Source organism: Eleutherodactylus coqui, chromosome 3, assembly GCF_035609145.1.
Source record: "Eleutherodactylus coqui strain aEleCoq1 chromosome 3, aEleCoq1.hap1, whole genome shotgun sequence".
In the NCBI taxonomy this organism is placed as follows: domain Eukaryota; kingdom Metazoa; phylum Chordata; class Amphibia; order Anura; family Eleutherodactylidae; genus Eleutherodactylus; species Eleutherodactylus coqui.
In genome coordinates, this window is record NC_089839.1 from 171,012,763 (window position 1) to 171,039,684 (window position 26,922).

Consider the following 26,922-nt stretch of genomic DNA (forward strand, 5'->3'; position numbering starts at 1 on the left):
TTTACACGTGACTAGTCATACCCCAATCCCCTGCTGCCATTCACAGATTCCCTTTAGGTTTGATAAATGACCCATTTTCCTTATTCTGTTTTTTCCCCCATACACATATTGGAACCATTGTTGCATGGGATGTCGATTACATGCAGCCTCTGAGAACTCGATTTACGAATTAATTACAAAAATGTCACAGTACAATGAAAAAGTTTAAAGCCGCATCAATATTTTTTTTAATGAGATGACACTTTTTATCTGCGCCATTAAGAACAGAATTTATTTATTTATTTCTGTTTTTTTTTTCAACTGCATAAGATCAAAAAGATTCTCCGAACATCAAACCAAGTAGATAAGCATACAGAGTGCAACATAGAACTTCCTGCTGGGTATACAAAGCCACAAATGCCATCTGTATTAAATGGCACTCAGAGAGCTGATTACAATTGGCCCTCCTTTTCATAGCAGATGGGTTCATTAAATTTAATAGCCTCCAGAGCCTTCAGAAACAGCACTGAGAACATGTGGAGCGTACTGTGACACTTTACATCTCACCCCAGAGTCATTAAATCTTTGGCTCGGACTATAAATATTACACTAATTTATTTCTATTGAAAGCTATTAATGTTTTAATTATTAACAGATTGCAGATCATTGTATTGTACTTAGTCATAGTAACTAATACATCCAAAAACTAAAAAAAAAATTTGTTGTGTGGTTTGAAAATGTAAAAAATGTAAATGGGTTATCTATCTTCTTTTTTATTGACGGTCTACCCTTACGATTGATGCTCTATACTTAGGCCAACAATGTATGATCCAGGAACAGAGGCACATTGAGCTGTTAATGAGATGCTGAGTTAATGGGGTATTCCCATATCAGAAAGTGATGCCATGTCACTAGGATATGACTTCATTTTATGAGTGTGGGGCTCTGAAACCCCACTGATCCTAAAAATGAAGGAGATTCAGTGCTCATTCAGTGCTGTGGCCACATCTCTACAATGGCTTCCTTTTTTTTTGGAGCATGATACTAGTGAATTGTAATGTGGGTGGTCTCCACCCCATAGTATCAAATGCCACATCATCCATTGACACTGCATGATGGAGACCAACAATGAAATGGTATCAAGGTTTGAAAATAGCAGTAGCCATTGTGGCAGAATAGTGAGGGCTAAGAACCAAAATAAAGCTACCAAAGGAATCGCCCGGGTTGCGGCTGTAAAGATATGCAGACCGATCCACTCATCGAAGGACATTGATATTCATCTTATAAAGATACCTATGCCAGTTCCATTAAGGCCTGCACCATCTCAACATACTTGGAATCAGAGTTAACAATTCTCCATTAATACCTGGGCATCTCATCCATCTTCACTATCCTTCAATACAAAACACAGAGGTCATATCATCAATAAGGACTGACACAATAATTGTAGGACAGAAGATCAATCCCTGCAAACAAGGACCTTTTTGCTGAATATCAAACGTTAAAAAAAAAATTGGAATTTCAAAATGGCTGTTGCCAGAATGTGTTTTGTCCATTACAGCTGCACATGATGCAGTAAATGACCACTTTCTTAGAGGCACCCATCTAATGGCATTTTAAACCTCCTTTCGCCTTCATAATCACAGAAATTTGTCATGGCACCACTAGATGTTGAAATCGTTCTGCAGGGATATTGGCCGATGCTGACAGAAGAGCTTCTTGCAGTTGCTGCAAATTAGATTAAGGGAGTCTCACCCCTTTTTTTTTCTCTTAGGCCTTATTCATACAAGCGTTTTTACGCAGCTAATTTAGCTGGGATAAAAAATCGCAACCATCTGAAGCGCTGGTTTCCAATGTATTCATTTAGATGAGCGATTCTTAGCCATATAAAATGTTGCACTGGGAATAATAGGACATCAGTGACCAAAAACAGCAACCAATTTTTTACGCAGTCAGAAATGATAGGTCTTTCCCTATCTTTCGGCCAATATATGCTAGTGGCTCCTATAGACTCCTATGGGAGCTGCAAAAAAAGGGAGGGGGAGGGAGTTTAGCTGCATCCAATGCTGTGAAATGATTGCAGCTGGCTCTATTTAACTATTATAAGTCCTTCTGAGGATTTTTGCCGATCAAGAGATTTCCGTACTGCAGTATATATACGCCACAGCCACTCATGCGAATGGATGAAAAAACGTGAATTTTGACCACGACTTGATCGTGGCTATTCTTCATGCGATTTTCATCCACAATGTGGCTAGTGTGCAAATACAACGCTTGTGTGAATGAGTCCTTAGACAGCACAAATAAACAAAGTTGTCAGCCGCACTCACCAATGTTCCAATCATGGATGGAGTGGAATTTAGATGCACGCTCCGGTGGGATGAGATCCCAATCCCACACTAAATCCTTAGATTCCAGTGTCCAGAAGCAGCACCGATGGTGTATGGCATTTACAAACTCACCACTTCTTCTTAATCATGAATAACTTTTATTTTCCTTCCATGGTCATAATATACAGCCACAGCTGTTTCGACCCACAGCATGGGTCTTCGCCATGCGTTCTGCAGTCCTTGTTCACCCACAGAAGATCACTTGTTGGTAATGGGATTCATAAATCCCACCTCCAGGTAGCGATAGCTCTGATTGGCTGAGCAGTGTTCGAGAACCAATCAATGCAGCACTCGATGAGCTAATGCAATGGCTGTGATTGGTTCATTTAGCGCTGCATTGATTGGCTGACCAGTGGTCGATGAACCAATCACAGCCATCGCGTTTTGGAGGTGGGATTTTTGAATTGGCCAATCAATGCCACGGCTTAGCATGTCGGAGCTCCGGAGAGCACAGGAGGGACCTTAACCAAGCCTACCAGGTAAGTATATTAAGACATCCCTCGAATATACGACCTAGTGCCCCTTTTGAGGCAAAAATTGATATATGACAGGGTCTTATTTTCAGGGAAACATGGTATGTTAAATTAATTCTGCAGGCCAGTACTATTATGTCTGTACCAAATTTGTGTAAGTTTTTAGGGGGAAGTTGCAACTTTTCCCCACTTTTTTAATGTATTTTTTGTTTATTGCTGTGTTCAAAGACCCCCTAATATTTTTATTTTTTTGTCAACAGTGCTATAATTTTTTTTTTCTGTTGGATGAATTGTACTTTTTAATAGTATCATTTGTTAAACTATGCAAATAAGAGAGGTAGAACAGTACCTCTGCAGCACCACCTATTGAATGGCAGCATTCCTGCAAATCAATGTCTGACCCTTTATACTGGTCTTTAGACCAATGATTGGAAATTGAAAACCAAGCCAGAATCCATACACAGACAGCTGTTTTGGGGTTTTTGCCCCTAATCAGTGTACAGTAGGTTCTGGCTTGGCTAGTGAGAGGGCTATGATGTGGGTTGGGAGGGGTAACATCACTCCTTAAGAAGAGTACCAAGAAGGTGAGTGAGAAGACTTATAAGGCCATCCATGCTCCTCTGCCTTATAAGTCTCCCCACTCACTTTCTTTGTGCTCTCCTTAAGGAGTGATGTTACCCCTCCCAACCCATGTTGACCTATGTGACTTTTTGATCACTTTCTATTCAGGTTTTTGTACATATTAGGCAAAACTAGCTATTTTCGCCATATATTTTGTATTTTTTTCTGGCCGGGTTAATAATGTATCAATTTTTTTCTCTGGGTAATTACAAATACAGCAATACCACATATGTGATTATTTATTTTTACTTTTGTCATAGTAAGGCCTCGGTCATACAAGCGTTTTTTTCCGCTTATCTCTACCATAATCTCTACAAAATATGTTTGAAATGCTGGCACCCATGTTCGATTATCAATCCTATCCTTTTCACCCATTCCTGATGAGCTCTCACCAAAACATCAGGCTGAATGCTGGCACAAGCATCAACAATTCTGTGAGTCAGATGAGCAACATTCTTTATCTATTCAGAGTAAATGCGTATCTTGAAATGACCCCACAGATAGAAATTTAAAGGGGTGAGATAGAAATTTAAAGGAGAAAGTGGGGGCCACTCGACTGGACCCACACAACCAATCCACTTTTAGGAAAATCTATTTCTCGGAATTTGAAAAGAAGTTTGTCAACTGCACAGTGGGTAATTGGAGGTCTGGTTGGGGGGCGTTGATTGAAATATGTGGTGATGAAAAATGTGCTTCATTCATTAGGATGATCCCAACATGTTCTGCTTGAGATAACACCCTCATTCACATTGCCTGTAATGAAGAAAAATCACTTGGTTAACATGAGAACGAATAAAGTTATGTTAAAGTAAAGCACGCCATGGTTTGTCTGGTGAAATAAATTCTCCGCCATTTTGATATATCATATATCTACCTATTTCCTATTGGCAAAATTAGAGTTGAATCCAAGATGGCAGCATTCAAAATGGCTGTCATGTTTGTGATGTTGTCTAAAACGTTTCCCGCACAGCTTGAATGCAAAATTGCATCACACTCTGCCAAACCGTTTTCATTTTATTTGAGTGTTCCACACTTTTGAGAGACACTGTATTATCTTTGCTTTTTCTTATTTGCAACTACATTTACATTCGGGGCAAAGCTCTGCCAAAATTCTTCCTCATCAGCTCAGTCTTTAACCATAAAATGTCCACCCAAAAGAGATACGAAGCCAAATTTGAGTCTAGCAGTTCTCCAAAGTCACCTTCACAGTTAAAGTTAGTATACTTTAGAAATTTCATTGTGTGTAAGACATGTAGCTACAAGAATTACAATGACTTTGTAGACAAAAAAAGACAGTTCTTTAATACATTTTTAACGTTGCTCGGGGGCACGGTGTGTTGAAGTTGTCCCTAGTGCTTTGTTCAGGGTTCAGTGCTCTGAGATAATTCCCTCAGCAAGTATAATTTATAGCACGCAGTCTGTTGCAAGAAGGACTCAGTCCTTACCTGACATATCAGTCTGATTGCATTAAACAGACCCTTCATGCTGTCTTCAGAGCAAGCCGGATGCATGCAGCTACCTGATGCAAAATAATGTACAGTAGTCAGTCTATGGAACCGATGGAACGCTACTGGTCACTGGACACCATTGCATCACAAACCATGACTCTCGCTGGTGAGGCACCATCAAGGTCTTTATGAGGCACAGCTTTGCATCCAAAAATCCCTAATTCAGGAGGACAGCAACTCTGTTTCAGGGCAACAATAATTTAAAATTGATATATTTTACAGATATTCTACTGTGCAATTGTATCACAACAGTAATTTCCAAGTTAGCTTGCTTCTCTTAACAGGATGGTGGAGAAGTATGTGTTGTGCTTATAAAAAGCACCATGGATGGTACTTAATTCTCTGTGGCTTGTACTGGAGAATCTGAAACTCTTACTAATGAGACACTGTAGCTGGTCCTGTGGGCACTGTGAGCAGCAATGGCAGCATTTTTTAGTACATGTCCATCTTTTGGCCTGGATTTAGACTGTTGGTGAGGCACAGGTGTCACCATGGTTTGCCAATAGAGGACGAAGAAAGCATTTGAGAAGAACTCTATGTGTCATGTTGTGCTCATTGGATCTATGGGTTTCCAGGAGCACACTACTGCAGGTGTGATTGATTTGCCTGGCTGATGGTGTGGAGTTCTCCAGCCAGCCAATCAACATCAGTCTTGTACACATAAATACCAGTCCCTGTTACTAGAGGGTGCTGGTCATTTATCCATTATACCTTTCCCACTTAGTACTTGGTGTTTGGTGTTCCTGTTATGTCAAATTGGTGTCTGAGGCTCTTTCAGACACCAATCTGACATAAAAGGAACATGTTGTCAGATATCACCCACCTGACAACGTACAGGACATCAGATGTCCGGAGGCCACACCTGATAAAAGGGACAGGAGAAGGGGCCTGCAGAACATGCAGACAGGGAGATCAGGTGTCCAGACCATCTTCAGGGAAGCAACTCAAACTAGCAGCATGCATAACACCAAGTACTGAGTGAAAAAGCGATAATGGATAAATGACCAGCACCTTCTAGTAAGAGGGACTAGTATTTATGTGCACAAGACCGATGGTCAATGGCGTAACTATAGGGGATGCAGAGGATGCGGTTGCACCTGGACCCAGGAGCTTTAGGGGACCCATAAGGCCTCTGTTCTCCATACAGGAAACCCAGTACTATGAATAAGGCATTATAGTTGGGGGCCCTGTTACAGGTTTTGCATTGGGGCCTAGGAGCTTCAAATTGTGTCTCTGTGTTAAGGGGTTAAGAGAAGTTGGGGGGCCCCAAGATAAACGTTTGCATCCGGGTCCATGAACCTTTAGCTACGCCACTGCTGATGGTCATTGGCTGGTCACAGAACTCTACACCATCAACCAGCCAAATCAACCACGCCGGCTCCTGAAAACCCACATCTTATTGGCTGCAGCCACTTGATAAGGTTGTTGAGCAGGGGACCAACCAACTAAAGCAAACATCTCATAAAATCATCACTACGGGGAATATGTAGAGTTTCTATGAAGTGAGATTGTTCCAGAGTTTTTCACCAGAGATTGTGCAGGCTGTTTAACTTGAAACATAACCTAGTAATTTTGCATTATTTGTGTTTGGGACAATTATATCTCACAAGAGTAAATACTGACACCTACTTGGTTATTGTTCAGCTCAAAGCCATCACTGAAGATGTTGAAAGTGGCTACTGCAGACCTCCAGGCACTTCTAAACTCACAAAAAGGACATGCTTTCTGTTTTGATAATTGAGCCCCATCTTCTCCATAAATACGAATTGCACAGTAGCAGATGTTGCCCCCTGGCGAGAAATATACCCATGGTGGGAAACATGAAGTATGATCATAAAGAAACCTCAACAGATTACTTTACAGACACAACATATGCCTCTAGATGCTGTTTGTGGACAAGTCACACAAAATGTAGTCATGAGGAAACATCATAAGTGGCTATAAGTTTTATAACTAGTCATTGGAAAGCAAATTATTTAGTTTGGGACAACTTTAGGACTCTTATCATCTTTGAAAAGTTGAATTTCCAATGAATTAATTTAAGCCATAAGATCAACTCCAACTATCTAGGGGTCGACCAATGTTCTCTGCTCTTATACTGTAGATACAATTACTGTTATGGGGTGGTCCTGTGAAATTAGGATATAAAGGGCTAACACTTTGAGTCCTCATAATTTATGAGCTAATTGACAATAAAATGAACTCCATCAGTAGGCTTTCTAGTAAATCACTATGTACAGAGCAGATGAATGGGCAGATTTAGATATTAGCACAATAGCACTCGGCTTTTCAACTGAATGTTGATAGAAATTTACTCAATTGTGGTAGGTCTCATTGGCTTATATGATGCCCATGTGGGGTCAGTTTAAGTTGTTTCTATCCAACTTTTCCATATGAAATTTAAACTTTCTTTAACAATCCCATATTGGCAAAGAAGGAAGAAGGAAATGTTCTCATGGTCATTCTGTGCTTTTACAAAGATTATAAAGATGGGGGGCTTAACAAGTTCTAGGATCTTCTATCCTGATAGAAGTAGTTGTTGTGGTGTAAGGCAGCAACAAAAAGGGAAAGGGGTTACATTTTTGATTTTCACTATGGGGCCCATTTTTCCTCTGTGTAAAAACATGTATACAGTGTTGAAAACAATGCTAGCAAGGTATCACTTTGTGTAAGACATTTTGTATGCATCAGATGACTACATGATGCAATGCATCCACAAGAAATTTCAAATGTTTCTAATTTCAGTCACATTTCATGTGTTGTGAAAACAAAGCACAGGGGTGCATTATGATGATTGTTTGAAGGTCATATTTACAGCAATCATAAAGTGATGTCATACTCTATTGGTATGCCATCACTTACTTTGACTCGAATTCCCTTTTAAGTCCTGAAATGATCACATTCGCTTTCTGTGACTATGACATTACTATTTCCTTACACATACAGCTCCAAATACTTGACTACAGACATAATACAAAAACGTTTTATGGGCTTTTCTAAATTTATTTCTTAGAAATTATTAGTATGATTTCCATATCAACATGATGTATGTTGTATGATATGGATGATGAGGAAACTGATGAGAATATTTACCCTATCTCCATTTGCTACACATCTCCCCCAAATCTCCTAAATTATAATCATTCGTATTTGTAAATTTCCCCCTTGTTTTGACTATATTTTAAGCACTGTTTTTTTTTTAATTAATCAATGTGTTTTCAGAAACGAAGACTTTTTGTAATTGGTTTTCATTAACAATTTCTGTTTGTTTGATTTCTATGCTTGAATTGTTTTCCAAAGCACTGCAGACTGGAGGACTAAAACTGACTGACTTCTCCCCTAGCCTACTGCCCTATTGTGAATGTGCATTCACTACCTTTCCACTAAGCTATTACAGAGGGCTGTATGACAGTACTAGGGGATGGTGGAGGAGATTAGGAAGATAGAGAGCACAACAAGCTACTATTACAGAGGATTGTAATTCATTCTAGGTGGATTTTGTGCTCTAATAGCTAGTGAGGGTAAATGAGACCAGCAGCTACTCAGAGAGAGGATGAGATAGATTGAGAGATAGCTGTGTAGTATTGAGTGGGTGTGGTTATAATACTCAGCCTTTGAAAGAGGAGTGAAGTAGGGGAGCTGAGCTTGCGCACATACATAAGAAAGAATAGATCAGTCATGTGAACATACCCCACCCAGAAATGTGAATTTAGGAGAGCCAGCAAATCAAATGTGAGGCTTTCTAAATGCACAAAAAGGAAAAGTCACTGCAAAACATAGATTAGTGCACCAATGTTTCTGCAAGGACATAGTAACATATGTGTGTATTGATTTTTCAAGCACACGTTTCCAGAGCCTTTAAAGCTGCTTGTTATTTTCTACAGTGGTCTCATATTTCCTTCCTACAAAGGTAGATGGGATCTAAAGCAAGTCTGTGTCAAATGAAAAGGTAGTCAAATAAACAAAACTTCCTGTGACCATTTCATTATAGTTAGTATTCAAATGGTGGTCACACAGATAAGTCAATTGGATGCTAGTGAATCTCAAGTATCACTCAAATATCGCAGATTTCGGACCAAACTAACTAAGGCAGGCGTTATAAATAGGAAGATACAGATTGATCTGCTGAGGTATGTCATACTAACCACAATATGTGTATGCAGTTACTGGGGTAGAACTAGACTTTATAAAGGCACCAGAAACAGCAACTATCATGGTAATAAAGATTTATCAAGATTTAGTTGCACTAAATGAATTTTTGTTTTGTTGTTTGTTTTTTCAGCTCCCTCAGGCTCAAAAGGTAAAAAATAATAATAATTCTGTCAATATTTCATTGAGTAGAACATTTACCGTTTGTGCATGTGTGCAGTGCTATACACTTAGTACAGTGGTACCAGGGTCAACATCACATTCAATAGTGTTTGCTCAAGAAACTTCTACTCTCAATCTCATGGAATTTAAGGCGCCAATACATAGGACTTCTTTTTGGGGCAGTATTTTATTTACAAATTACAAAGCAAACAGTGTTGAAATTGACTTCTGTCCAGTGCTAAAGTACGAGAGACCTTATAGTGTCTTCTATAAGGTGTCTTAAGATTTAGCACTGGCTAGTGAATGCTGTATAACCTGGTCTCCACTGTTCTAAGGATTAGTCTTTGCGTCATCTGAGTAGAGTACATGTGATTCTCATGTTGTAGAAATATTCTGTCTGTAACTTCAGCCTTCTACCATAACTGCTACGGTGTATCACAATATGTATATATAATGCAATGGGACTTGTTGAACAGCAAGTTGCAAAATGGAATATGGCGTCCAGTCAGATTCTACCAGTCATTTTACCATTTAGGTTATTCCCTATTCTTAGAGTCCATAAATGATGGAATGTATTAAATGCGAGTTAAAGGGATTTTTAAAAAAAATCCCTGCTCTATAAATCAAAATGTGATGAATGATCCTATACTCACATCTCCTGAGCCTCCACAGCTCCAGTGCAGCAGCTCAGGTCTCTCTTCTGATATTGTGTATGGGATGTCAGAGACTGTTGCAGCCAATCACAGACCTCAGCATTCAAGCACTGAGGTCTGTCACTGGATACAACAGTCTGTGATGTCCCATAAACAGGTTGACTGCAGTCTGTCAACACAGACCAGGCACGGAGGAATGAGCTGCAGTGGTCAAGCTTCGAGAAGGTGGAAGAGGTGAGTGTAGGATCATATTTTACTTTACACACATGGGGTGCACTAATTTAAGAAAATTAACTTGGGCAACTCCTTTAACTGAGGAGATCAAGGGAGTATTCAAAATTTTATGTTATTAACAGGGGTAAACTAAATCTGGTAATGCAAGGTTGGCTGAATTATCATTCAGCTGGCAGCTATCCTTCCAAATATTTGTGTTCTCAGTGCAAAGAGGGGAGTAAGTTGCTGTCAAACTCCTCTACCTTGAGAGCCAAAGGATTGGGCATGTTGAAATCCAAATGTCCAATCCTCCTCTTCCCTGACATCTGCTGTCAGAGTGAGTCGGAAGAACTGTATTACACATTAGATGTTCAGCCAATCTCACCAAAATCTACAGGTTCAGGTGCCACACCTCTTATGGGTATGGCTACCTTAAAACTGACTGAACTGGGGAAAGCACTTTGCTTAGCAGGTTGACATTGCTTAATCTGAGATGCTCATCTCATTGACCACTCCACTAAGATGTTTCGAGAAGGTTCCACCTCTAGGACTCATCAGTCACTTGCGTGAAAAAAGAGGTTTCCGGCTCTCTCAAATGCTGAGATTTCAGGCTCTGTTTCATTACCCAGTAACTCAATTCTCCCTTGGACATTATCATTAGGATATAAATAGTTCATAGTTTAAATTTGACTCTTTTTTTATACCAGAGAAATGTGATCTAGAATCTGATTGGATATTATAGGCTACAGAACATATAAGCTCTGTAGTGGTTTAATCTTCCATTGTTATTGAATGAGCCCCATTTTGGTTATATGTATACATATGGGTAAATATGTCACCTTGTGTTTCACGTCATACATGTCTGTATAATCACAAAAACAGATTACTGCGAAAAATTCTTCCATTATACACATGCTGCATTTTCACACTTGTAAGTTGTCACTTGACATTTGTTTCAGAGGTTGACCCAGTATACGTACACTGCTTAAAACAGTTTCGTGAATATAGTACTGTACTTTGGGACATGTCAGTCACACATGTCTGAAGATTATATGCAGTTGGAGGACCAAGAGCCAATGTTTCTAAGCCTCCGCTTTTTGGCAGAGAGCACAAAAGAGTGGCCATGATACGTTTAAAGGCTATGTACACCTTTGCACTATTTTTTTTAATCACTATGTTTTTGGAAATACAAACTTTTTGTAATTGGTTTTCATTAAAATTTTCGGATTGATTGATTTCTGTGCTTGCATTGTTTTCCAAAACACTGAAAAACTGGAGGGCTGAAATCTTAGCAAATTTTGTCAGTCATAGTAAACTGACGGGTTGTTTCTCAGCCCCTTCCCTAGCCTGCTCCTCTGATGTGAACATGCATTCACTGCCTTTCTACTGAGCTATTACAGAGGGTTGTGTGACAGTGGTGGGGGATGGTGGAGGAGATCATGAGCACAGAGAGCAGAGAAAGCTACTATTACAAAAGGCTGTAATTCACTCCAGATGAATGCTCTGCTCTTATCAGCAGTGAGGGGGAATGACCAGCTGCTACTCTGAGGGAGCATAGAGAGATAGCTGTGTAGTATTGAGTGGGTGTGGTTCTGCTACACAGCCTCTGAAAGAGGAGGGAGGAAAGGGAGCTGGGCTTGTGGATATTTATGAGACAGAAACTGGTCAGTGTTGGGAATGTCCTAGAGCCAGAAACTTGAATTATGGAAAGCATTCAAACCAAGTATAAGGCTTTCCAAATGCACGAACAAGAAAACTCAATGCTAAAAGCAGATAATTGCATCATTTTTTCTGCGGGGACTTAGTAAGATATGTATATATTGACTTTTCATGCACAAAAGTTTACATAGTTTATAAAGTGATTATAGGTTACATAAACCTACAAGTTACTCAACTACTTATAGCAAAGAGGGAAAGTTTACATTTGTTTTAGTTGTCATTTCTTTATCAAGTATATATCCTATTATAGAGTCATATAAAACAATAAAGGCTTAAAGGGGTTCTGTCAGCAAAATAAAAAATTTATACTCATCTGTGCCTTACCCGGCTATTCACCAGGAACCTGCTGCTCTCCTGATGTCCCTCCGGAAGCCTTTCTATTGCAGTGCAGAAGCTGGCAAAGTTCCAGCTTCTGCCACTGCTTTGACCACTGCCGGATGGCAAGTACTGCTGCCCGGGTCAGTGGTCAACACGTCACCCACTGATTGGCCTGGCCGCATCTAACCTCTGACGTCCTTGGAGAGTCGACGGCAAGTGCGCATGCGTCCCCCTTCCTGGTGCGCTTCCACAATCACCGTTGACCCTCCGAGGACGCCAGAGGTTAGACACGGCCAGGTCGGCGTCAGCGCGCAGGAGCCGATGGGAGATGACCCCTCACGGGCAGGTAGACAAGGGAGGGAAGAAATACATTAGGATTAGGTAAGTTTACTTTGTTTTTTTAACTGTTTTCTTTCAGCGGGTTAGAATGTACAGGTGTGCAGAGCAGGATGCAGGGCACAACTAAAAAAGGGCTTTTGCTGATAGAACCACTTTAAAGACTTACAGGGTTTGTCCAAGGTTAGAAAAACATAGCTCCCTTCTTCCAAATACAGTGCTGCTCATGTCCGCAGGTTGTGTGAGGTATTGCAACTCAGCCACATTCATGTCAATGGAACTGACTGGTAATACCAGACATAACCCATGAACATGTCTGGAGGTATTTTTAGACGAAAGCAGCCCTATTTCTCTAATCCTGGACGATTCCTTTAATATTGTTTTATATTTCTATAAATGCCACAAAATTTAGCTCAATAGTGATAATGTTCTGTGATAAGTTATCTTATCTCCTGCCATTGAAAAACTATTGTGACTTTAACACAAGACAGGTTAGTGAAAAGCTATTGAAATGGCAAATAAACTGCAGCACAAAAAGTTTTCATAAGGTGTTCAGAGTCAAGTTAAAGTGTGCTACATCTCTATGAAATAAAGTAACAGATAGTTTTATCTGTCTGTAAAACTCTATCAAAGAAAAGTTTTACAGATCAATACATCGTTACTTGTGGGTGTTCTTACACCCATTAATTTCAATGTGAGATCATCTGTTTGCTTAAAATGGACTTTAGGGCACCCCCATTCTGGACATTGGTGGGGGTACCTGCTCCCAGGACAACCACCAATGTGACCTAGTGACATGTCAGAAAATACTAAAATCTTTAATATCAGTCCAATCAATACCGCTTTAAAAGTTTTTACTAAACTTGGAGAAATTGCAAACAGTGGGAAAATGCCTTGAATTTTATACTAAGACGAATGAAGCTTTAGATTTGCTATCAATAGAAAGTTTTCGCATTCCAAAGTGGGAATAACAATGATTGACACAACAAAGTGAAATATGTATTTAAACATTTGATGCCCAAAACTTGTCATAATTTGCAGTTGCTTTTTTTCTGTTTTCTTGAAATGTTATTTTTCTGTCAACATTTCAAACAGTCCTAATGTCTAAGCCATATTTCTTTTGATCTTTTGTGACCAATTCCATTTCATTCTCCACGAAGTATGGAATTCGTTTCTACACGAGTTAAACCATACGGTGCATTTTTGCAAAGTATACTCAACTGCAAAGCCTCAGCTCTGTCACCATGTGCTAGTTCAACCCGATGTCTTCAAGGCAGAACCATGTTATTATTTCCTCAGTACTGTGTCTTCATTCACATTGCTTGCTTTGTCTGTGATTTGTCTCATCTATGTAAGTGTCAATTATGGAGACACTATTCCAGAGAAATGTAGAAAGTTGTCAGGACAATATGGTGTCATCCAGTGATGTAGCGAAATGGGAACTTGTGCTTGTTACTTCAGTGAAGCAAATTCAGGATGTTCAAGGCAAATGTCGAGATGTCATTGATATAATTAACATTGGACTGATTTGATTAAAACATCTAGACCAGGAGGAAACTGTAAGAATTGAAAATTTGAAGACATCTAGATTTACAATTGCAAGAAAAAGTAAGTGAACCGTTTGGAATTACCTGGATTTCTGCATTTACTACTAATTGAGTGTGGTGCGATTGTTATCTAAGTCAAAAGTTAAGCAAACACAATCTAATTAAACTACTGGTAATAACACACATTGGTACGATTCATGTATTTTCTGAGCACACTGAGTAAGCATCCAGAATATAGAGGAAAAACGTAAATGAACCCTTGAATTTAATAACCTGTGGATCCCCCTTTATCAGCAATCACCACCGCCAAAAGTTTCTTCTAGCTGCAAATAAGATTTTGGACCATTCCTCCTAACAAATGTGTTTCAATTTATCAATATTTCTGGGATGCCTTCCATGCATAGCCCTCTTCGTGTTTTGCCACATTATCTCGATAGGGTTAAGGTCAGGACTCTGACTGGGTCATTTCAAAACACAAATATTTTGCAATCTAGATTTATACTCAATCTGCAGACTCGGTATAATTACAATACAGTGGTATATCATAGAATCATAGAATGTTAGAGTTGGAATGGACCTCCAGGGTCATTGGGTCCAGCCCCCTGCTCAGGGCAGGATTTACTAAATCATCCCAGACAGATATTTGTCCAGCCTTTGTTTGAACACTTCCATTGAAGGAGAACTCACCACCTCCGTGATAACCTGTTCCATTCATTGATCACCCTCACCATCAGAAAGTTTTTTCTAATATCTAATTTGTCTCCTCACTTTCAGTTTCATCCCATTGTTTCTAGTCTTTCCTTGTGCAAATGAGAATAGGGCTGATCCCTCTGCACTGTGACAACCCTTCAGATATTTGTAGACAGCTATTAAGTCTCCTCTCAGCTTTCTTTTTCGCAAGCTAAACATTCCCAGATCCTTTAACCGTTCTTCATAGGACATGATTTGCAGACCACTTACCATCTTGGTAACTCTTCTCTGAACTTGCTCCAGTTTGTCTATATCTTTTTTAAAGTGCAGTGCCCAGAACTGGACACAGTATTCCAGATGAGGTCTGACTAAGGAAGAGTAGAGGGGAATAATGACCTCATGTGATCTAGACTCTATGCTTTTCTTAATACATCCCAGAATTGTGTTTGCCTTTTTGGCTGCTGCATCACATTGTTGACTCATGTTCAGTCTATGATCTATTAGTATACCCAAGTCTTTTTCACATGTGCTGCTTCTTAGTTCAATTCCTCCCATTCTGTATGTGCTTTTTTCATTTTTTTTTCCCCCTGATGTAGGACTTTGCATTTCTTCTTGTTAAATACCATTCTGTTAATCGCTGCCCACTGTGCAAGCTTTTCTAGATCTTTTTGAATACTCTCTCTCTCTCTCTCTCTTCCCTAGTGTTAGCTAATCCACCTAGCTTTGTGTCATCAGCAAATTTGATTAGTTTTCCATCAATTCCCTTCTCCAGATCATTTATAAAAATGTTGAATAACACTGGGCCTAGGACAGAGCCATGTGTATAACATGTAAGCTCATTTAGACTGTTTTCTTTATAAGACTATTTTGAAAAATGCACTAAAAGTTTTGGAAATAAAAAAAAATGAAATATTTTTTACCATTCTTTAGCTGAATTGTTCATGTGCTTTGGGTTATTGACTTATTGCATCACCTAATATCACTTTAGATTCAGCCCATGGACAGCTGCCCTTACATTATCCTGTATAATTTTTGCTACACCTTAAAATGTATTATTTCCTGAATGATTACAAGGCATCAAGGCTCTGAGGCAGCAAAACAGCCCAAACAATGATGCTCCTTGCACCATGCTGAACCGCTGGGATAGGGTTTTAGTGTTGCTATGCAGTGTTCTTTTTTGTCAAGCATAATTAGAGATGAGCGAACGTACTCGTCCGAGCTTGATACTCGTTCGAGTATTAGCGTGTTCGAAATGCTCGTTACTAGAGGCGAGTACCACGCGATGTTCGAGTTACTTTCACTTTCATCTCTGAGACGTTAGCGCGCTTTTCTGGTCAATAGAAAGACAGGGAAGACATTACAACTTCCCCCTGCGACGTTCAAGCTCTATACCACCCCCCTATAACACCCCCCTGCAGTGAGTGGTTGGCGAGATCAGGTGTCACCCGAGTATATAAATCGGCCCCTCCCGCGGCTCGCCACAGATGCATTCTGACATAGCTCAGGGAAAGTGCTGCTGCTATAGGGAGAGCGTTAGGAGTTATTTTAGGCTTCAAGAACCCCAACGGTCCTTCTTAGGGCCACATCTGACCGTGTGCAGTACTGTTGAGGCTGCTTTTAGCAGTGTTGCACAATTATTTTTTTTTTTTTTGTATATAGGCCATGCAGAGCATTGCGTCCGCAGTCTGCAGTCATTGTACAGAGTATAGGGGCAGTACTGGTGAGGCAGGGAAAGAGATATTCAGGCTATATACGCAGTGGGCTTTTTCCAAAAAATTGATCGCCGTAATCCCGCCAGAGGGAAACAGTATACATAATATTATACGCTGCCTACAGTATCTATCTGCTGGGGGTTGTAGTCCTAATTAATACGCAGCTAAGCGTTACAGCAGGCTTGCGCAAAATTGTTTCCTGGATCTGCTGTCTCTGTTACATCAGCGCTGTCTTCCCGCCAGAGGGAAACAGTATACATAATATTATACGCTGCCTACAGTATCTATCTGCTGGGGGTTGTAGTCCTAATAATTATGCAGCTAAGCGTTACAGCAGGCTTGCGCAAAATTGTTTCCTGGATCTGCTGTCTCTGTTACATCAGCGCTGTCATCCCGCCAGAGGGAAACAGTATACATAATATTATACGCTGCCTACAGTATCTATCTGCTGGGGGTTGTAGTCCTAATTAATACGCAGCTAAGCGTTACAGCAGACTTGCGCAAAATTGTTTCCTGGATCTGCTGTCTCTGTTACATCAGCGCTGTCATCCCGCCAGAGGGAAACAGTATACATAATATTATACGCTGCCTACAGTATCTATCTGCTGGGGGTTGTAGTCCTAATAATTATGCAGCTAAGCGTTATAGCAGGCTTGCGCAAAATTGTTTCCTGGATCTGCTGTCTCTGTTACATCAGCGCTGTCATCCCGCCAGAGGGAAACAGTATACATAATATTATACGCTGCCTACAGTATCTATCTGCTGGGGGTTGTAGTCCTAATTAATACGCAGCTAAGCGTTACAGCAGGCTTGCGCAAAATTGTTTCCTGGATCTGCTGTCTCTGTTACATGATCGCTGTCATCCCGCCAGAGGGAAACAGTATACATAATATTATACGCTGCCTGCAGTATCTATCTGCTGGGGGTTGTAGTCCTAATTAATACGCAGCTAAGCGTTACAGCAGGCTTGCGCAAAATTGTTTCCTGGATCTGCTGTCTCTGTTACATCAGCGCTGTCATCCCGCCAGAGGGAAACAGTATACATAATATTATACACTGCCTACAGTATCTATCTGCTGGGGGTTGTAGTCCTAATTAATACGCAGCTAAGCGTTACAGCAGGCTTGCGCAAAATTGTTTCCTGGATCTGCTGTCTCTGTTACATCAGCGCTGTCATCCCGCCAGAGGGAAACAGTATACATAATATTATACGCTGCCTACAGTATCTATCTGCTGGGGGTTGTAGTCCTAATTAATACGCAGCTAAGCGTTACAGCAGACTTGCGCAAAATTGTTTCCTGGATCTGCTGTCTCTGTTACATCAGCGCTGTCATCCCGCCAGAGGGAAACAGTATACATAATATTATACGCTGCCTACAGTATCTATCTGCTGGGGGTTGTAGTCCTAATAATTATGCAGCTAAGCGTTATAGCAGGCTTGCGCAAAATTGTTTCCTGGATCTGCTGTCTCTGTTACATCAGCGCTGTCATCCCGCCAGAGGGAAACAGTATACATAATATTATACGCTGCCTACAGTATCTATCTGCTGGGGGTTGTAGTCCTAATTAATACGCAGCTAAGCGTTACAGCAGGCTTGCGCAAAATTGTTTCCTGGATCTGCTGTCTCTGTTACATGATCGCTGTCATCCCGCCAGAGGGAAACAGTATACACAATATTATACGCTGCCTGCAGTATCTATCTGCTGGGGGTTGTAGTCCTAATTAATACGCAGCTAAGCGTTACAGCAGGCTTGCGCAAAATTGTTTCCTGGATCTGCTGTCTCTGTTACATCAGCGCTGTCATCCCGCCAGAGGGAAACAGTATACATAATATTATACACTGCCTACAGTATCTATCTGCTGGGGGTTGTAGGCCTAATTAATACGCAGCTAAGCGTTACAGCAGGCTTGCGCAAAATTGTTTCCTGGATCTGCTGTCTCTGTTACATGATCGCCGTCATCCCGCCAGAGGGAAACAGTATACATAATATTATACGCTGCCTACAGTATCTGTCTGCTGTATCAGCTTAGCATTTTTAAAAAATAGAAGCAAAATACTTAAGGCCTACTACTGGCCTTTGGCCACTTGACTGCTTCTGCGCTGTGAATTCCACTAGCTCAGTCATACGCACCTACGTCTCACTACAGGCGTGCACAAAATTGTTTCCTGGCTCTGCTGTGCGTTCCGTAAGGGAAGTCAGCCTCCAACCACAGGCCAATAAGCGGCACATTTAATTACAGCGTTCTGTTTCTGCACTACTGGTAATACAGCATGCTGAGGGGTAGGGGTAGGCCTAGAGGACGTGGACGCGGGCGAGGACGCGGAGGCCCAAGTCAGGGTGTGGGCACTGGCCGAGCTCCTGATCCAGGTGTATCGCAGCCGACTGCTGCGGGATTAGGAGAGAGGCACGTTTCTGGCGTCCCCACATTCATCTCACAATTAATGGGTCCACGCGGTAGACCTTTATTAGAAAATGAGCAGTGTGAGCAGGTCCTGTCGTGGATGGCAGAAAGTGCATCCAGCAATCTATCGACCACGCAGAGTTCTGCACCATCCACTGCTGCAACTCTGAATCCTCTGGCTGCTGCTCCTCCTTCCTCCCAGCCTCCTCACTCCATTACAATGACACATTCTGAGGAGCAGGCAGACTCCCAGAAACTGTTCCCGGGCCCCTGCCCAGAATGGCCAGCAATGGCTCCTCTCCCACCGGAGGAGTTTGTCGTGACCGATGCCCAACCTTTGGAAAGTTACCGGGGTCCGGGGGATGAGGCTGGGGACTTCCGGCAACTGTCTCAAGAGCTTTCAGTGGGTGAGGAGGACGATGACGATGAGACACAGTTGTCTATCACTCAGGTAGTAGTAATTGGAGTAAGTCCGAGGGAGGAGCGCACAGAGGATTTGGAGGAAGAGCGCAGGACGATGAGGTGACTGACCCCACGTGGTTTGCTACGCCTACTGAGGACAGGTCTTCAGAGGGGGAGGCAAGTGCAGCAGCAGGGCAGGTTGGAAGAGGCAGTGCGGTGGCCAGGGGTAGAGGCAGGGCCAGACCGAATAATCCACCAACTGTTTCCCAAAGCGCCCCCTCGCGCCATGCCACCCTGCAGAGGCTGAGGTGCTCAAAGGTCTGGCAGTTTTTCACTGAGAGTGCAGACGACCGAAGAACAGTGGTGTGCAACCTTTGTCGTGCCAAGATCAGCCTGGGAGCCACCACCACTAGCCTCACCACCACCAGCATGCGCAGACATATGATGGCCAAGCACCCCACAAGGTGAGACGAAGGCCGTTCACCGCCTCCAGTTTGCACCGCTGCCTCTCCCCCTGTGCCCCAACCTGCCACTGAGATCCAACCCCCCTCTCAGGACACAGGCACTACCGTCTCCTGGCCTGCACTCACACCCTCACCTCCGCTGTGCTCGGCCCCATCCACCAATGTCTCTCAGCGCACCGTCCAGCCGTCGCTAGCACAAGTGTTGGAGCGCAAGTACCCGCACGCTCAAGCGTTAAACGTGCACATAGCCAAATTTATCAGCCTGGAGATGCTGCCGTATAGGGTTGTGGAAACGGAGGCTTTCAAAGGTATGATGGCGGCGGCGGCCCCACGCTACTCAGTTCCCAGTCACCACTACTTTTCCCGATGTGCCGTCCCAGCCCTACACGACCACGTCTCCCGCAACATTGTACGCGCCCTCACCAACGCGTTTACTGCCAAGGTCCACTTAACAACGGACACGTGGACAAGCACAGGAGGGTAGGGCCACTATATCTCCCTGACGGCACATTGGGTGAATTTAGTGGAGGCTGGGAGAGAGTCAGAGCCTGGGACCGCTCACGTCCTACCCACCCCCAGAATTGCGGGCCCCAGCTCGGTGATGGTATCTGCGGTGGTGTATGCTTTCTCCACTAAACCACCCTCCTCCTCCTCCTACGCAACCTCTGTCTCGCAATCAAGATGTGTCAGCAGCAGCACGTCGCCAGCAGTCGGTGTCGCACGACGTGGCAGCACAGCGGTGGGCAAGCGTCAGCAGGCCGTGCTAAAAACTACTCAGCTTAGGAGAGAAGAGGCACACGGCCCACGAACTGCTGCAGGGTCTGACAGAGCAGACCGACCGCTGGCTTGCGCCGCTGAGCCTCCAACCGGGCATGGTCGTGCGTGACAACGGCCGTAACCTGGTGGCGGCTCTGCAGCTCGGCAGCCTCACGCACGTGCCATGCCTGGTCCATGTCTTTAATTTGGTGGTTCAGCGCTTTCTGAAAAGCTACCCACACTTGTCAGACCTGCTCGGAAAGGTGCGCCGGGTCAGCGCACATTTCCGCAAGTCCAAGACGGACGCTGCCACCCTGCGGACCCTGCAACATCGGTTTAATCTGCCAGTGCACCGACTGCTGTGCGACGTGCCCACACGGTGGAACTCTATGCTCCACATGTTGGCCAGACTCTATGAGCAGCGTAGAGCTATAGTGGAATACCAACTGCAACATGGGCGGCGTAGTGGGAGTCAGACTCCTCAATTCTTTACAGAAGAGTGGGCCTGGTTGGCAGCCATCTGCCAGGTACTTGGAAAGTTTGAGGAGTCTACCCAGATGGTGAGCGGGGATGCTGCAATCATTAGTGTCACCATTCCTCTGCTATGCCTCTTGAGAAGTTCCCTGCAAAGCATAAAGGCAGACGCTTTGCGCTCGGAAACGGAGGCGGGGGAAGACAGTATGTCGCTGGATAGTCAGAGCACCCTCATGTCTATATCTCAGCGCGTTGAGGAGGAGGAGCATGAGGATGATGAGGAGGAGGGGGAAGAGACAGCTTGGCCCACTGCTGAGGGTACCCATGCTGCTTGCCTGTCATCCTTTCAGCGTGTATGGCCTGAGGAGGAGGAGGAGGAGGATCCTGAAAGTGATCTTCCTAGTGAGGACAGCCATGTGTTGCGTACAGGTACCCTAGCACACATGGCTGACTTCATGTTAGGATGCCTTTCTTGTGACCCTCACGTTACACGCATTCTGGCCACTACGGATTACTGGGTGTAAACACTGCTCGACCCACGTTATAAGGAGAACCTTTCCACTCTCATACCCGAAGAGGAAAGGGGTTCGAGAGTGATGCTATACCACAGGACCCTGGCGGACAAACTGATGGTAACATTCCCATCCGACAGCGCTAGTGGCAGAAGGCGCAGTTCCGAGGGCCAGGTAGCAGGGGAGGCGCGGAGATCAGGCAGCATGTACAGCGCAGGCAGGGGAACACTCTCCAAGGCCTTTGCCAGCTTTATGGCTCCCCAGCAAGACTGTGTCACCGCTCCCCAGTCAAGGCTGAGTCGGCGGGAGCACTGTAAAAGGATGGTGAGGGAGTACGTAGCCGATCTCACCACCATCCTCGGTGACGCCTCTGCCCCCTACAACTACTGGGTGTCGAAGCTGGACACGTGGCCTGAACTCGCGCTCTATGCCCTGGAGGTGCTTGCTTGTCCTGCGGCTAGCGTCTTGTCAGAGAGGGTGTTTAGTGCGGCTGGGGGAATCATCACAGATAAGCGTACCCGCCTGTCAACCGACAGTGCCGACAGGCTAACACTCATCAAGATGAACAAAGCCTGGATTTCCCCAGACTTCTCTTCTCCACCAGCGGACAGCAGCGATACCTAAGCAATACGTAGGCTGCACCCGCGGATGGAAGCATCGTTCTCTATCACCATCAAAAACGGGGACCTTTTAGCTTCATCAATCTGTGTATTCTATTCATCCTCCTCCTGAAACCTGACGTAATCACGCCGAACGGGCAATTTTTCTTAGGCCCACAAGGCTCAGTCATATAATTTTTGTAAACAATTTTTATACGTTTCAATGCTCATTAAAGCGTTGAAACTTGCACCTGAACCAATTTTCATTTTAACTGGGCTGCCTGCAGGCCTAGTTACAAATTAAGCCACATTAACCAAAGCGATTAATGGGTTTCACCTGCCCTCTTGGTTGGGCTTGGGCAATTTTTCTGAGGTACATTAGTACTGTTGGTGCACCAATTTTTTCGGGTCCTCGCCTACAGTGTAATCCAATTAATTTTTTGCCCACCTGCATTAAAGCTGACGTTACATCAGCTGTGCTGGGCACTGCAATGGGATATATTTATGTACCGCCGGTGGCTTTCTGGCACCCACCCATGCTGTCAGTCCACACGGAGTTGTAACTGCATGTGTCCACTTCTAAAGAACCCCAGTCTGACTGGGGCATGCAATGTGGGCCGAAGCCCACCTGCATTAAACATGACATTACCTCAGCTGTGCTGGGCACTGCAATGGGATATATTTATGTACCGCCGGTGGCTTCCTGGCACCCACCCATGCTGTCGGTCCACACAGAGTTGTAATTGCATGTGTCCACTTCTAAAGAACCCCAGTCTGACTGGGGCATGCAGTGTGGGCCCAAGCCCACCTGCATTAAACATGACATTACCTCAGCTGTGATGGGCAATGCAATGGGATATATTTATGTACCGCCGGTGGGTTCCAGGGAGTCACCCATGCTGTCGGTCCACACGCAGTTGTAACTGCATGTGTCCACTTCTAAAGAACCCCAGTCTGACCTGGGCATGCAGTGTGGGCCGAAGCCCACCTGCATTAAGCCTGACATTAGCTTTGCTGTCCAGGGCACTGCAATGGGATATATTTATGTACCGCCGGTGGGTTCCAGGGAGCCACCCATGCTGTTCGTCCACACGGACTTCACAATAGGGAGTTGTACCTGCCTCTGTCTACTTATAAAAAACCCCAGTCTGACTGGGGCATGCAGTGTGGGCCAAAGCCCACCTGCATTTAATCTGACGTTAGCTCTGCTGTCCAGGGCACTGCAATGGGATACATTTATGTACAGCCGGTGGGTTCCAGGGAGCCACCCGTGCTGTGGGTGCACACGGAATTCCCATTGCGGAGTTGTACCTGCCTGTGACTATTTATAAAAAAACGCGGTCTGACTGGGGCATGCAGACACCTTGACAAAATGAATAGTGTGTGGCACATAGGTTCCCCATTGCTATGCCCACGTGTGCAGCTCCTGATGGCGGTGGCACAGGATTATATTTCTCACTGTTTCTGTACAGCATTGTGGGCTATCGTCCTGCCCCTTTTAAAGAGGGTCGCTGCCTAGCCGTGCCAACCCTCTGCAGTGTGTGTCTGCGGTTCCTCCTCATGGCAGACGCACTTATAAATAGACATGAGGGTGGCGTGGCATGAGGGCAGCTGAAGGTTGCGCAGGGACACTTTGGTGTGTGCTGTGGACACTGGGTCGTGCGGGGGGGGGGGGGGTTGGGCAGCATGTAACCCAGGAGAAGTGGCAGAGGAGTGTCATGCAGGCAGTGATTGTGCTTTGTTGGAGGTAGTGTGGTGCTTAGCTAAGGTATGCATTGCTAATGAGGGCTTTTCAGAAGTAAAAATTGTTGGGAGGGGGGGGCACTCTTGCTGCTATTGTGGCTTAATAGTGGGACCTGGGAACTTGAGATGCAACATGTAGCCCCTCGCCTGCCCTATCCATTGCTGTGTCATTCCCATCACTTTCTTGAATTGCCCAGATTTTCACAAATGGAAACCTTAGCGAGCATCGGCGATATACAAAAATGCTCGGGTCGCTCATTGACTTCAATGGGGTTCATTATTCGAAACGAACCCTCGAGCATCGCGAAAATTTCGTCCCGAGTAACGAGCACCCGAGCATTTTGGTGCTCGCTCATCTCTAAGCATAATGTATATCGTGCATTTGTCCTAAAAAATTCCACTTTTGTCTTATCTGTCCATAAAACATTTTTTGAGAAGCATCAAGGAACATTCAGGTGGTCTCAGTCAAACTTGAAATGGACCACAATGGTTTGTTTTGGACAGCAGTGGCTTCCTTAATTGTGTCCTTCAATATACACCATTCTTTTGCAGTGCTTTTCTAATGGTATACACATAAACAAAGCTTTTTAGAATTTGTAGAGTTTTCTGTAGGTCTCTTGCTGTTACCCTTGTTTTTTTTCCCATCTCTTTCAAAATTGCCTGTTGTGCTCTTTTCGGTATTTTAACAAAACACCCACTCTGAGGGCTCAGTCACACGGGCGTTTTTAACGGGCTTTCACATGTGGAAAAACGCCTGCAGCGAAAATTATAGGACACCGCTTCGCAGTATGCATGTAATTGCGGCAAACTGGTGTTCTATGTATGTGAAACCCCTGGATGCATCCAGGGCTTTCACCTTACGCTTCTCTGAAAATCAATCCAAAAACGTGTACAAAAAAAAAATCGATACTCACCTCTCTGCAGCTGCCGGGGCTCAATCACGTCCAGCCGGCTCTTCTCTTGCACTGCTCTGAGCAGTGCAGGAGAAGAGCCAGCTGGATGCGGCTGAGCCCTGGCAGCTGCAGAGAGGTGAGTATAGATTTTTTTTTTTACACATTTTTGGATTGATTTTCAGGGAAGGGCTTATATTTGAAGCCCTTCCCTGAAAATCACTGCAGTGCTTGCCGGCAGCCCATTGCTTTCAATAGAGCTGGCTGTATTGCGGGCTTCAATGGGAGAACATCCTGTTCCTCTGCCACAGCTGTGGCAGAGGATTTCTTCATCTCCGCAGGGAGTCCCAGTGACAATGGGACTCCCCGTGGAGATTAAGAAATCTTCTGCCACAGAACACATTAGTTATGCGTTCAAAAATTTGTGTGTCAAAATGCCGTGTGACTAAGCCCTTAGGGAGTAGCAACAGCAGTCCTGAATTTTCTCCATTGATAGATAATTTATCCAACCAGGAAGTGATGCATTCCCATGTCTCTAGCAATGCTTTCTCTGTGACAAGTCTTCTGAGGCCTTAAAGCTGCTTGTATTGAGGCATGGTTCACACTACCTAGTCTTTCTTGAGAAGAGTAGAGAGGTCAGTAACCAGGCTTTGAGTACCTTTAGTAGAAACACTTCAGAGCAGTGCTCACTTCCACCGAAAAGTGTGTAATATGTTGTTGCTGTAGAAAACCTTCCATGATCACATGGAAAGCCGTTGGTTAACACTTTGAATGTAGCAGCAGATCAAAGGGATACGAGCACTCAGTGATGGATACATGTAAAAGTAATTCTTTATTCTGTTATCCAAAACATTAAAAGCATTCAGACATGTCCAAATTTATCCTTTGATTTTAGACTGCACTGCCAACCTTCTTGAGAGGAACAGATAGGTCAGTAACCAGGCTTTGAGTACCTTTACTTAATGAGCAAAGCAGCTGTGAAATCCACACATGCAGTTTAATCTCCCTAATTGAAACACCTTTGTCAATAACTTTATCTCCCTGCACTGTGGATGTTACTCAATATGCTCAATAAAAGACATGAACTGTACAACTGTTGGTGTTATTAGTTAGATTGTGTTTGTCTATAACTGTGACTTACTAAGAATCAAACCACATTTTATTATGGCCCTTTTTTCACAGGATGATTGTTGGGTACCGAAGCGATCGACACTCGTTCTAGTGATAATTGCTTCTTGAGGCCTCCTGCACATGACAGGGTCATATCCTGCATGCGGGATACCACAGCAGTATCCGACCCTGTGCCCGGCCAGTGGCCCCGCTTACCTGTCCTGATTCTTACTTTTTTGTACTGAAAGATTGCAGTTCAGATTTCTGAAATCTGAAGGATAATTGCTGTAAAAAAGCCCCTGGTAATCCATGCAGAAATCCAGAAAAATCCAGAAGTTTCACTTACTATTTCTTGCAACTCCAAATATCAGTAATTCCCTAATACAATTTGATTTCCTTAATGCAATCTTAAACCACGTAAGTCAAAGATATCCAGCTTTCCTGGAGACCATTAGGCTGTAATATATTGTGTAGTGACACACTCCAAGGAGCAGAATCTAAATGTTGAAAAGTTGCAGGGAATTACAATGCCTTTCTCTCTGAAGTCATCAACATACAGTACTTTAAACGAACGTTTATACAGAAGACTACAAATATTCACAGAAAACATTCTGTATTCTGTAGTCCATTGATAGCATCATAGTACAATTCAGGGCAGAATGCATTTGGTTGCCCCCAGAAAACTTTGGACACTTTATTTTGGTAATTAGCAGTGGTGCAATGTGACTGTGCACAAGTTTACATGCGGATTTTGATGAAAGAGTCAGGGCTGGCCCAATGTTTACCCCCACCAAGTATACAGCCTGTTTACCCATAGGACCATGCACCACCTAACAGCAATGGGCCCTGGAATCTACCCCGGTTTGCTTGGAACTGACATTGGCCTTGAGGTCCAAGCTTAATCTTCTCTTTTACTATTTTGTCTAATAAAAAAAGTTATCTTAATGTGGAAAGAATCCAGAGATACAGTATACTATAACATTTATTGGAATGTTTGTGCCAGAGCCCTTCTGACCATCATGTAGTCTCTTCAAACCTAGGCATAAGGCCTCAGCTCCAACTGCAACCTCTGTAGCCATCTTCTACCCACAAATCTAT

General features: G+C 43.5%; 1 protein-coding gene across 1 annotated transcript in view; it reads left to right on the forward strand.

The window, feature by feature from the left end:
* CACNA2D3 (calcium voltage-gated channel auxiliary subunit alpha2delta 3) overlaps nucleotides 1-26,922 on the forward strand; it is a 1,017,883-nt gene that overhangs the window by 610,578 nt on the left and 380,383 nt on the right. Inside the window, exon 15 of the mRNA XM_066596541.1 lies at nucleotides 9,254-9,271. Coding sequence (XP_066452638.1) covers nucleotides 9,254-9,271 — 18 coding nt within the window. The remainder of the gene's footprint in view (nucleotides 1-9,253; nucleotides 9,272-26,922) is intronic.